At 37.6% G+C, this 14,103-nt stretch overlaps 1 protein-coding gene across 2 annotated transcripts in view; it reads left to right on the top strand.

The window, feature by feature from the left end:
- Window positions 1–2,911: 2,911 nt before the first annotated feature.
- LUZP2 (leucine zipper protein 2) overlaps window positions 2,912–14,103 on the top strand; it is a 571,609-nt gene continuing 560,417 nt past the window's right edge. For both annotated transcript variants that reach the window (XM_017538740.2, XM_017538738.2), the window contains exon 1: window positions 2,912–3,724. Coding sequence is in view for 1 of the 2 variants with exons in the window: in XM_017538738.2 (XP_017394227.1) it covers window positions 3,663–3,724 (62 nt within the window). In the remaining variant the exon portion in view is untranslated. The remainder of the gene's footprint in view (window positions 3,725–14,103) is intronic.

Here is a 14,103-nt window from a genome sequence, read left to right as displayed (position 1 = left end):
AGGAATTCCACTTCTAGGTATATATCAAAGAGAACTGAAAACAGATGTTCACACAGACGCTTTTATGTGAATGAGCATGGCAGCTTTTTTCATAATAGCTAAAATATAGAAACAACCTTAATATCCATTAACTAATGGATGGATAAACAAAAACAAAATGTGGCATATCCATACAATAGAATATTATTTAGCAATAAGAAATGAAGTAATGATATATGCTGTGAAACAAAGGAACTTTAAAACATGAATGTGAAAGCGACTACTCACATTAAACCATATATAGGATGATTTAATTTATGTGAAATGTCAAGAACTGGGTCAATCCATAAATACAGAAATTAGATTGGTGTCTGCTGGGGGTCAGGTGAAGGGATAAAGAGGGGACCAATGAGTGATTACTCATAAGTACAGGGCTTCTTCTGTGGATGATGAAAATGTTCTGGAATTATATAATGATGGTGATTTCATAATCTCGTGGCTGTCTATAAAAACACTAAAGTACACACTTTAAAATGGTGAAGTTTTTGGTACCTGAATTAAATCTCAATAAAGCCATTTTTAAAATAGCTTCTATGTCCTCTAATCCTAGTTCTTTATGAGACTCAGCACAACTGCTTGGGTTTTCTTGATGTCCTTTACCAGACTTCGGCACAGTTACTACAAACAATGCTCATTGATTCCAGTGTTAGGACTCAGCATAGGATAAGTAGATTAAGGTAAGTGAATTGCTAACTGTACTACTGTATCTTTAAAATTCATTTACCAATTCTCCCAAGCCACAAAATTTATTCTGGATTTGAGTTATTATGTGACAACGTGGACAGAATGTCATGGGTGATGAAGATTCCTGGTTTTGTAATTTTCCTGGAAGAAAAGACTTCTGCTGAGAGACACATCTGTACTTGAACTCAGAATAATACTTCAATTCTCTAAACCTGCAGGAGTTTCGAGATTCTCACTTATGCTCACCTTTCAAGATGTATTTCCCTACTGCGTTGCTCTCATGCCCTTCCAAGTTAGATGTCTTTTGGGGGAATTGTTTTCTTTGTGGCTTGCAGTAAATGCACAAAGGCCAACAAACTTTGTGGCTCTTTATAGATATCCAACATAAAGATGGTGTGAAGAAAGTTTATTCTGATACTTTTTATTCATTGATAATATTAGGTAATTTGATTGTTGTCTTATGTTGTATGCCTAGTTGAAAGTAATAAAACGTAGGTTGGGGAAAGTGTTTTCTTACATAGGTATATATTTTTTTTCCCTAGGATAAGCATGCAGTTTAAAGTGATGCAGACTGAATTTAAATGCCACTGGATTGCCACTATATAAGTCACTGAGTGACCTTGAGCAAGTTACTTAACTACTTTGAGCCTGTCACCTTAACTGTGAAAGAGAAAAATAATAGAAATAACTACCACAGTTGGCTTCTATGATTAGGACATAAGATAAGGGATGCAAAGTTGTTACATTAAAAAAATGCATTCTACAAATATGAGTGTTATTTTCTGGTGTACACATTTAAAAAAAATTACCAAGTAGCCGTATGTCTTTGTTGAGTATACAACTCAAGTGATCTCCTTCAAAGTGAGCAGGGAATCTATTGTTGGAAAGCCCTGGCAGGAGCAAACTAGAGTTTATACTGTATTTTACTTGGAATCAGAGTTCTGTTTTAGGAGTGTGGTGTCATTTTTTTTTCTTTGTAAATGGTATGCAATTCACGTTAGTTTATACAAGTAAACTATGCCTACTTATTGGGTATATACAAGATCCATAATGTTGTGGCTCTTACTATTATTGCCCAAGGGACCAATATTCACTTTTCAAAACTTATTACTCATGTAGTTTAGCAGCTAGGGATTTTAAAGCAAATTTATTTTATATGAATGTCTTAACCTTCAATCCCATTTAAAAAAACAAATCAGTAAATTAGATGGTTAACCTTTCAGACTTGCATCCTCTTTAAAATAAAGCTTTACAGCATATGCATTTTTTTCTACAAATGTCTTAAAAAATGAGATTACAGAGGATGTATTATCTAAATGTTTCTGTAAAGAACTTGCCCCTGAAATAATTGGAATGTGAATTGAATCCTCTGGATAGCAATACCTGGACACAGCTGTTTGTTGTCTTTTGCGTCTTGGTGCATCTCAGCCTTTACTGTACACAACTTTGTGTCAAACATTGGACTAGGAGTGCTAGGTGTGATGTTTGAGGCAACAGTGGAATTTTTCTTAGGACTTAGTAGAACCAGTTACTTTTGTTGTTGTTGTTGTTGTTTTTTAATATAGCTAGCCAGCTTTTGATGACATTCAGTCTGCTCACATCTGTATTAATGGTAATATTAACTTCTATTTCACTAGGATGGCTCTTATGAAGATTAAATTTAAATGTATGAAGAAGTGCTTTCTACACAGTAATTTAACTAGGAGAATATCCTGATGGGATACACACACACACACACACACACACGCGCGCGCGCGCGCACGCAACATATCATGTTATAAAGATCCTAGAATGAATATCTCAGTAGCGGAAGTTCTGTTTCTCAGAATTGCTTTTGCAAAAGGATATTTTTTATTGGAATCCTGCTATTTAATTTTTCTAATTAAATTTTCTAAATAGAGCTTATTAAATATTTGCTGTTTATTACAGAACAATAAAAAATATAGAAAACAAAATGACCTACAAAATCCTCTGCCTTCCAGTACCATCATTCCGAGTTGATTACTGCTAGCATCTTAATGATTTTTTTCTGCTAGGTCTCCTTGATGAGTTTCACCCGAGGAAAAGGATTCCTTCAGGTGTGTGAACTTGAGCCACTAGGTCCAACCACATTGGCAGCTGCTGGTTCAAACAGATAGACTGAAATCAGAGGAAGATCAGAAAGCTTCAAAACCCAGAGCGGCAGATGTCTTAACGGTCCCGAAACGTTATTTGGTTCTTTGCAGTCGACATTCACGGGTTAAGAAGCTTGCAATGCCATGACGGGCTGAGAGTGCATTTCTGGACGCTGCTTACTCCGGCTTCCTTGCATCTGTGTCAGGCAAATCATTATGCAGTTCTAATTAGAACAACGTTCTAAACACTCTCTCCAGAGCGACGTTCTTCCAAACCCCGTTTAAGCGGACGAGAGACACCTGCCCAGGACCCTACGTGTCTGTAAGTCTCTCCCAGTGAATTGGGTCTCATCTCCTGCAGAGTACGCAAGTTCAATGACCGGCAGATTAGGTTTCTGCTCCCCGCGCCCCGCCCCTCGCCATCCCGTGGAGCCGCGGGAATAAATATCAGCTCCCGGCCGGTGCTCACCCGAGTGGCCGGAGCGCAGCCCGGTGACTAGAGCGCGCGGGGCGATCGCGAGGCGTCCCCCCCTCCTCCCCGCGCCGCCTCCAGCGCGAGTGACAGCGCGCCCTCCGGGCTCCGGAGCGGCAGCGCCGAACAATCCCGGGCAGGGCTCGCCTCGCCGGTGACATCACTCCTGAAGATATTCCTCGCTCCCAGCGCCTGCCTTCACTAGGCGTCCGTCCGTGGGTCCATCTCCGCCTTTCCGCCGCCGAAGAGGGCTCCTTGCTGGCTGGGAACAGAGCCGGGCACCGAGGAGCGACAGGATCCCGAGGAGAGAGAGCAAAGGCAGTGAGGGAAGGAGGACCCCGGCAGGCAGCAGCATGAAATTCAGCCCAGCGCACTACCTGCTGCCTCTCCTGCCTGCGCTGGTCCTCAGCACCAGGTGAGTCCAGGAGCGTGAGTGACCTGAGCCCAGGGGCGCTGCCGGGGCGAGGTTGGTTTACCGTGGGTCACCAGTGGGGGTCAAGGCACTTCAGCTGTTTGCATCTCCCGCCTTAGCAAGAGGGACGCTGTAAGGCTTGGGCTGTGAAATCTTTGAGAAAGAGCAGCGCCCTTTTCTAGTTATCCCAGCCCCCTGGAGAAAGTCTTAGGATCGCTCTCAGAAAGGGGATCAAGAGCTTCCTCTTCAGACGGAAAGAAAAGACATTTTTCCCTCAGGTCCTATTAGTAGCCAACAGATAACGCGCGACAAGAGAACAAAATAAAGAACAGAAATAGACAAGGAGGGAACTGACACCAGGCAGTGTCTTTACATTGGAGTTGTCTGAATAGCCATAGAGCTGCTCCCTCCCCCCAGGTGTGCTTGATTTAAGGAAGAGGAAAACAGAGGAAACAGATTAATCCTGGAAGATGCTAAGACTTGTACAAAAGTTCCTGGACTCCTGAAATGGCCTGTTACAAAGATTTGCATAGGCTTAGTGATAGGCGTTTTCTTCTGTCTTGTGAACAGGTCTAATTAAAGAGCACAGAAGGCGATTAAAAGTTAGAAGACACTCTCAGAGTGCTGATGCAGAGACCCTAGTCAGAAACAATTAAGTACTGTACTCCATCACTGGCCATGGATGGGACTTTAAGCCCCATTACAGAGGAGCTATTTTTAGTGGAGATTTAAAATGCAGAGATTGAGGAGAGTTTTGTGACTCCCCACTGTTGATCAAGTCCCAAAGTTGTGATGGGTTTGCTTTCTTTTTCCACAAGCACAGCACAAAGGTGGACTGTTTAGTTGCCCGGGACCGAGTCTTTATTCTGCATGCCCTTAGCATCATATTGGCAGCAACCTCTTTCCCTTGGCTACCATAAAATAAAATAACCCACACAGGATGAAGACCCTTTCAAATCTACATGAATAGAAACATTATTAGATTGTGCATCTGATGGCTAATAAAGTGGAGATACAGGGTTGTTTCTAATTCTGAAATTGAACAGGGTGAAGAAAACTTGCTGTCTTACAAATCGAGGCTGTAAAATTATTGATTCCATTTCTATTCTACCTAAACACCTTCTTTCAGGCCTATGTAGCCAAACTTTCCTTTTAGTGTACAGACTATTTCATTTACCCTCAATAATTGATAAATTTTGTCTTTCCTTGTGAACAAAGCCTAGGTGACTTTGCCAGTTTAAAATGAAATGTGACTTTGATTCTTCATTTTGTCTAAGGTTTGCTTGTCACTTCTACTCATAAAGTGCAGATGGTTTTAAAGAAAACCAGTTTGCCTCCCAGTATTATAATTAGTTGTTCTAAATACAGAGCCTATTTTAATATTTGTAGTTAGCTCTCAACAGTTCAATACAAATTATGCATCACAGTTATTCTTTAAATTCTTACCATTCACTCTCATGTTGTGATTTAGTCTTCTAGAGAAAGGAAATTTTCTAACTTTGGACACTTAAGTAGACGCCAGTCAACACATATGCAAAAAATAGTAAATATTTGAACAATTGAAATCCAGCCCACAGTGATTTTAGACTGTGAATATCTCTAGAATTCCAAAAGTACATTTGCTTTTTAAAGATATTATAATTTAATTGAATGAAAAAGCTATATATATCTAGCTTCCAAACTTTTAATGTTTATTATCTAATACAGGGTCAAAGAGCCATTATCTTTTCCTTTCATGAAAGTGTTGATTTTGATAGGGATACATTTCTTTAAACATAGTTAACACACTTATTACCACAAAAACTGGAATAACTGTCTAGTTCACTTTAGCTTTGAAACTTCTGCAATGCTGATTGTATGTGAAAACTATGACTAGGTCATTAAATTTTACCAGAAGAAAATGCTGGGCTTGAAAAAAATGAAATGTTCATAATAAATAGCATCTATTATTAGTGTGATTACTATGTAGCAATTCATTTTACTGGATACCCAGAATACCCTGTGATGTCGAACAAATATGAAAATGAATGTGGCACTATCAGTGTCATTTTGCAAGAAGAGAATATGTTTTTGGCTGTACAATATTTAGCAGTTCTTACAGGCACATGGTTATTGTGCAGATTACAACCTTAACTGAGCAGCTTTGAAAGGACACTTGTGTTAGTAGGGATGAGCTTATTGTCCTGCTGGGAAAAGCTGACTGGCTCAGCCATGGCCACCTGTGACATTGGGCTTTCTCGCCAAAGACTTCTGTTAACATAGTTTCTTAGTCAGTGGTCCTGTATGTGAAGCAAATGGTATTTCACATGTTTATTTCACATGCTGGATGCATTAGCAGAGGGTGGTAATTGCTAGTTTTTCTATAGCCTTTGAGTAACGTCACCTGTCTTTTATTGTCAAACTCTTTCCAAAGCGTAGGGAATGTGGAGAGGAGACTCTTAATGCAAAAAGGCATTTGTTTCCTCATCTCTTTCTCTGAGTGCACTGCCTTAATACTTTGCTATTTTCTTTCCAATAGGTCTGAATTTCAGTTTATTTTAAAGTAATCTGTTCACTGAAATAAATGCTGCAGGTGAAAAGGTAGTCCTTTGACTGTGTTGTGAACAGGTTTAATGGTGTCTAGCCCACAGGGACAATCCTGCCTTTTAAATAGAAATTTTTGAATAGAAAACAATGCTGCCTTTTAAATAGCTCTCTCTTTCTGTTTGCTCCTCCTCCTCACCTTTTCTGAAGCAACTTTAGATGCTGAAGAACAAAATCCCATAATTTCATCACAATGGCCATCAATGGCCCCCAATCAGTTAATTTATTTGTCCTGAAAGAAAGCTAAATGTTCACTTTACACAAAAGCCAAGCATTTTTCTGTTTTACTGGTAAACCCCAGAGAGTTTTAGAAAAAAAAAAAAAAATGAAGAAAAAGAGCTGTTTAATTTCCTGGCACATGGTCTCCCCTGTTTAGAAAGTGCATATAAATTATTAAAAAAAAAATCAAGTTAATGATATGAATAATGTAACTAATACAGAAACTCATTTAAACTGCACACAAATAAATGTGGTCAAAGAAGGCAAACATGTTGGTTTAATAGCTTTGGAGTAAAATGACTGTACTTTTAAAATAGCCTTGTTGTGTAGTATTAAATTGCTATTCCAGGGTAGCCAGTAATTCACTTCAGAAAGAAGTAGTGTAGGTATTGAAAGTAATGGTAGGGTGAAAAATTCTTTAGAAGTTCTTGGTGAAAAGGGACCCATGGAGTGCTGGAGAAGGCTTGTGCTTTAGTCTGCTGAACCTCTGTTCCTTTATGCTGTGGTTATACTCTTGATGCCTTTGGATTGTTAACTTTTAAATGACTTAATAGGGAGAGAGACATGGCAGGGAGGAGTGAAGGTCTACTGACTTCTGGTGGTTTTCCATGAAGCAAGAACTTTGAGCAGATGGTCGGTCGGTTATAGTCCTCCCAATAGGAGTCACCTTAGAGGTCTTTTCTGGGCCCTCTGATCAGCAGTCACACCACATGTTTGTTTTGGAATCTATTTTTAGGTGATACTATATATTGAGGATGCCCCAGGCTATTTGTTCTGTGAATTAAACTAACCTCAAGATCAACGTGATTTGGAGAATAATGGACAAGAATCAAACACGATGAGCACATACAACAAATATTTTTACTCAAATAAATTTGATGCAAGAAGCAGTCTTACCTTAACTCTCCTGAAATATTTTGAGGCAAAATGGGTTTGTTTCCTAAGTCCTGTGCACAGTGTGTGCCACACATGACATTTTACAGGACCCTACCTACATTCCTTTATTTGTGATTAGAAACTGTACCTTCTGTGTAAATGAGTTAGAGGAATGGCTTTCTTAAAAAGATATCAACACACAAATATTTTGACTTCTCAAATTTCAGTTTTGGATCTTAGTCACTGATTTCCAATAGCAGCTTTTAAAATGACTTATTTGGTGATTATCTTTGTGGATTAAATTTTATCTATGATTAATGAGAGGTACACCTCAAATATTTGATTTGTCTGTACAGTTGTCCTTAACCAAACTCCATGTAATTAAAAGGAAGAACTCGACCTTCTAACCAGAAAGCAAAAATCACTGAAACCACTGAGGAATGCACAGTTCTAATGAAATAATGTTTTCTCGTGTGCGTTATGAGAAACTAAGTGTGTGGCTGTTTCTCAGTGACTTCTAGAAGATTTGCTAAAATCTCTTTAACAAATGGTGCTAAATCATTTAAGTAACCTGATTAAACAGATACTGTTTAAAATTATGATTCCTTTTCTGAGAAATCCAAAAAATTCTCTGAACTTGTCTTCATCCCTGTAGACATGTCTTTGATGTTTCATTATCATGCATTAAGAATGTGCCTGCTATCAGTCAGTTGTTGCATGAATTATCAGGGCAATAAAACAATACATTAATTATACATATCCATCATCTAGTCATATATACAAATAACTATATATAAAACAAAATTGGGTAAATATCAACAAAATCTTACACAAATTTATAAGTGCGAATGAAGGAAAGAGTGAATAATGCCAATTAGAGTATCAGAGGCAACTTTATTTTCCAAGGACATTGAGAAGAAAAATATTGTGTAATCAACCTCAGTATCTTGCAACACATACTATATGTTGTTAGGTAAACTTATTCTCTCTATCCAGTTTTCTGATGTAGAAAACAGACCTTCTCATAACACCTACTTGAGAAGGTAACAGCCTTCAATTGCAAGGACTGAATGAGTTCCTCAATAGGAAGAGTTTAGCATATTCCCTGGAACACAGTAAGCACTCAACAGAGTACTGTACAGTTATTATGGTACTATTAACATTACTTTTATAAAATCTTTCTGTGTTTGATTTGGATATAGCAGAAAAAAGAAAAAAAATAGATACAAATCAATTAGGTGACATGAAATTAACAAGAAGCACAGTATCATCCAAAAGAAAAGGAGGATTGGTAGAGAAGAGAGGAAGCTGGAGGTGTAATGAGGGTTAATCAGTTATTAGGCTAGTTCTTCTCCACAGTTTTTCTGGCAAAGATGGTGCTGTGCACTTTGGTGAGTATTATGAAAATTTGGAATATTTAATGTAATGACTTAGTTTGGCTGGATAGAAGATTCTGGGTTGAAAGTTCTTTTCTTTAAGGATGTTGAATATTGGCCCCCACTCTCTTCTGGCTTGTAGGGTTTCTGCTGAGAGATCTGCTGTGAGTCTGATGGGCTTCCCTTTGTGGGTAACCCGACCTTTCTCTCTGGCTTCCCTTAGTATTTTCTCCTTCATTTCAACCCTGGTAAATCTGACGATTATGTGCCTTGGGGTTGCTCTTCTTGACGAATATCTTTGTGGTGTTCTCTCTATTTCCTGGATTTGAATGTTTGCCTGCCTTGCTAGGTTGGGGAAGTTTTCCTGGATAATATCCTGAAGAGTACTTTCCAGCTTGGATTCATTCTCTTCGTTGCATTCAGGTACACCTATCAAACGTAGGTTAGGCCTTTTCACATAGTCCCACATTTCTTGGAGATTTTGTTCATTCCTTTTTACCCTTTTTTCTCCAGTCTTGCCTTCCCATTTTATTTCATTGAGTTGATCTTCGACCTCTGATATCCTTTCTTCTGCTTGGTCAATTCGGCTGTTGATACTTGTGCATCCTTCGCAAAGTTCTCGTGTTGCGTTTTTATAGACTGGATAGGGAAAATGTGGCACATATACACCATGGAATATTATGCAGCCATCAAAAACGATGAGTTTGGGTCCTTTGTAGGGACGTGGATGAACCTGGAAACCATCATTCTCAGCAAACTGACAGAAGAGCAGAAGATCAAACACCGCATGTTCTCACTCCTAGGCGGGTGTTGAACAATGAGAACACATGGACACAGGGAGGGGAGCACTACACACTGGGGTCAGTTGGGGGGAAATAGGGGAGGGAGGGTGGGGGGTGGGGAGCTGGGGAGAGATAGCATGGGGAGAAATGCCAGATGTAGGTGATGGGGAGGAAGGCAGCAAATCACACTGCCAAATGTGTACCTATGCAACAATTTTGCATGTTCTTCACATGTACCCCAAAACCTAAAATGCAATAAAATAAATAAATGGGGAAAAATAAATAAATAAATAAATATCCAACCTTTAAAAAAAAAAAGAATCACTGATATAGATGAAGCCCAACTATAATAGTCTTAAAAATGACCATATGAAAGGGAACTTAAGTCAGGTTTTAAATAGCCTTAGTGGTTGTCGAGTATCAACTAGTTTATACGTACATTATCATAAACTTTTCACAGTTATGCAATAAAATCTGACTATTACATGAAAGATACATTTCTCTTTATTTTGCTATAGATTACTGTGTGAAGGTGAATGTGTTAACAATGGCGTCTATCAACTGAGTGGATCATAGAAAAGGGTGTAATTTACTGCTAAGAGTAGACAAAAGGTACAGATCACGTCAAGCTTGCATCAGAGAAAGTGCAAATATTTACTAAGACTTGTAAGAACTTTGCTTCATGAGTAAAGAAGACACAAGGTGAAGGTCAGCCAAATAACAGTGTGCTCTGAGGATTCTTTCACAAACCCTAGAATTCATGATTACACTGTAGGTAGTGATTGCATTGCAATTATGTCTGAATTGTTTGATGTTGCTTTCCAGTGTTTTAATCTCTTTAAGTGTACTTTAAAAAGCCTACTGTTGGGAAATATACTGCGAACACAAGATTGTGTCCTAGTCCAAAGCCCTATGATTTAGAAGTGAGAAAACTAAAACCCAGGCTGACTGAGACTTGCCCAAGGCTGTAATGGGAAACAAATTGGAACCCAGAACTTTCTACTATACTCGTTCTATTCTGTTACGTGAATGCTTTCTATGATATAGCTCTTCTGTAATTAAGCAACATGTGACTAGTTGGTACCTATGAAGCATCCAGAATGATTCTAGTTATTATGCAGTATAAAGTAACTTTAAAACAAATTAACCACATATAATCACCATAGAACAACAGGCCATAAGACAAAGGGAGTTACAGTAACAAGAAGTTGAACTTCCTGTATTCAGTAGATTTTTTTAAGAATGAGCTGGCCTAAATAAGATTCTAGGTCATTTGCAAAACTCAAAGCAGAGTCATTAATGAGTTCTCATCATTGCACACAGTTTACCTCCCAAAAGATACATCTATAATGGTTCCTGTTGACCTTTCAGTTCTATTGTAAGGTGATATTTTTGTGCCTTTGAGATCTTTCCATTGAAAGTATTTCCTGTAACTATGGTTCCCAGACATTTGCTCATATAATTCTCACTTGTTAAAGCTATGCTGAAACTGTCGTATTTCTCAATGGGTGGCATGCTAACTATCTTGCAAAGATGTGCTCCTAAACATGTTCATGTCCAACTTTACTATAAAATGACGTTACATTTTCTTTTGTTTACATTCCTCTATGCTTTCATCATAGCTTATCTGATAGTGATATAGTTCTAGCTATATAAATAACATTTTTAGGTTCAGATGGTTGTAGATTATTTTACCTGCACGTTTAATAAGCTCTTTGCCTTTCCATAGGTTTTTAACCATTATGAAACATTAAGTTAATTAATGAAAATTAGTTTCTCATCTATGAAAATTAAAATGATAATATCTAATATTTAGGGCCAAATGCTTACGACCTTTCAGAGTTCTGGACAAGTACAGCAAAAATTATAAAATTATAATTTATTTTCTATTAAGATTCTCCTGGGGTCAGAGCAAGTAGGGAACTAACCCAAGGCATGGCTTTCATGAAGGTGTAAAACATTACCTGTTTGTGTGACAGAATGCATTTTAGAGTGTATCTGAAGCACTTGACATCTCATCTTCAGTTTCCTCTTTTTACTTGTTTGTTTAGAAAACAAATGAGACTAAAAATGTGCAGTGACTCACTATCTTCCAAACTAGTTCTCAGAGCTTAGTTAAGGTATTTGTAAGGGCTAATGCCCTTTCTGGGACATTCATCTCATGTCCCATGTGGAAGATGTGACTTCTGACTTCCTCCTGCCTGTTCTTTAGAGCGTTATGACAGTTTCTGCCCTTCATATTCTGATTCAAAACATACTCTACCGTCTAGAATCACTTACTCAGTGAGTGCTGATAAATGGAGTTGGGGGATGTAGGGGAGGAATGGAGATGGTAAGAGGTGATTGTCATGTTGCATGAGGTTAAATCCAAAAAATGTGAGCTCAGACGGAGACTTTGAATCACTTACTTATTACTGTATATGAATTTAGAAATGTTGATGTATATCTCTGAGCCATATTTAACAGTGCCTGTCTCACAGAGATGTCAAGAGGATTGAATCAGCTAATGTATAAAGACTAGTATCCAGCACAGAGAAATACAGCTCACTATATTGCTGTTTTTATATTATCTAATGAAGATTTTACCCTACCAGATTGTATATGTATTTCAGCAAGAAAGATCATTGGGAAATCTCATGCTGGCTTTTTTGTAAGGCATGTTAGAATTGTCAATGAAGAGATTGTGGAGCTCATTCCTAGCCTACCTTATTACAAACAGAAAAAAATGAATGAAATGGTATTTTTCCTTTAAGAACATGCAGATGATTTGAGGCCAATGTGGAAGCCAAGTCTCTATTATCTTAACCAATTCCAGTTGGGAACACTAATTTAAATACCTGTAACATTTTTAAGAAAAAAAAAAAGAAAAAAGGAAAGTCATTATTACCTGACCTGGTTTCTATCTGATGCCTGGAGCTTCAAATTATGTTGCTAATATGGTTAAATATTAAATATAGTTATAAGATAATTATATTTTCCATAATATTTTAAAGAGGGGTCATTATATAAGTTTACCTACAGGTGGCAGAACTAAATGTGTAAATCTTAAAACTAGGGCAGCATAATATTAACAAGCCAATTGACAAAGTGAAGATCCTGGACTTGTAAATTAAGTAATCCTACAATGCAGTAAGTGTGGTCATGACCTGCAAAGAATGGTCCAGAGAGGGGCTAGGATAGTAGAAGGAAAGGAGGCACTTAGCACACTTGAGCTATTGGTATGTAATGTGCATGGAAAGAGACTGAAAGAGTAGAAGGAAAAGCCCCAGTCACTAGCCTTCCTGCTTTTTCTTTATATATGATATTCTCTTTTCTAACATTTGCAGTCATTTATTCCTCGTCTTTTCAGTAAACTAAGCGTTGGGCAGGAAAAGTGGGGGAAGTCTCTGAATTATAAAAGAAACAAGAAAATGCATGTGAATTAGAGTAACATCTTAGGAAGACACAGCTATGGGCTGAAGAAGCTTTATATTGTTGGAAGCATGAAGCTTTTTCCTTCAGATGCCACAGAGAAAAATATGAACTCCTTCTACATGTAAGTTTACATTAAAAAAGTGAGGGGAAATTTTTCTTTTCCTGACATGACATTTTAGAAAGACAATGAAGTATATCAAATTAATTGTGTGTGTTCTATATATACATCTTTATTTTAGTTGGTCATTTTATAGAATTATTAACCTACAGGCTAGACCAGGAATTCTGAGAACTTATCATATCTCTAGAAGTGCTAGCTACTTACTCTTTGTCTCCTAATCCTTGCTTATGACAACACATTATATTCATATATGTTTCATCACTAGGGAGACCTGAGTTTTGCCCTTATTAAATGACTATCCCATATTCCCCCAGCTAGAAACTGGTCAGATCCTAGGTCATTATTCTGAGAATGGCTTTATGAATGGAACTGTAGGGCTGCCTATATAGAATCTAATCTCTATAAATGTACAGTGAAGAAAAGTAATAATCAGTACTGCAAAAAAGAATGCAGAAGCTAAATCATACTGGCAAATGACTGCACGTTTTCAACATGTGAGACAGAGTAAATTAAAAACACTCTTAAACTAAATCAGCTAAAATATTCATTAGTTTAAAGACCAAAAGCCTTATTATAAATACAAAAGTTTGCCAGATAATTTCATCATTTATATATAGAAAACATAAATGTTCTCAATTTAGAGTTTCTCCAAGTATGCTCCTCATTCTAACTGAATGAGAATTACCTGTGATGCTCCCTATAAAGACAGGTTTCAGTTCCTAACTTAGACATTGAATTTTCACTTTTATATGGAACTTGGGTGCTTCTTATGTATAGGAGAGCTTAGAAACCACAGCTCTAGTATTTCAGAACTATAAAGTCCAGTATACTTAGATCTCCTTGCCATTTACTTAACATGCAAATTATAGCTGAAGTCAGGAGAATGGGAAGATATTGATGTTTTGACCAAAATCACACCAATTTTTACATGTATATAAATACATTTAGTAAATGAGGATCTCATTGTGCAGCCGGCTGCATTTATCAGTCAACTTAAAGGAAAATAATTCT

The sequence above is a fragment of the Cebus imitator genome, unplaced genomic scaffold (genome assembly GCF_001604975.1).
Source record: "Cebus imitator isolate Cc_AM_T3 unplaced genomic scaffold, Cebus_imitator-1.0 Scaffold113, whole genome shotgun sequence".
In the NCBI taxonomy this organism is placed as follows: Eukaryota; Metazoa; Chordata; class Mammalia; order Primates; family Cebidae; genus Cebus; species Cebus imitator.
Note: the sequence above shows the minus strand (reverse complement) of the source record. Positions and strands in the feature narration are given on the sequence as shown.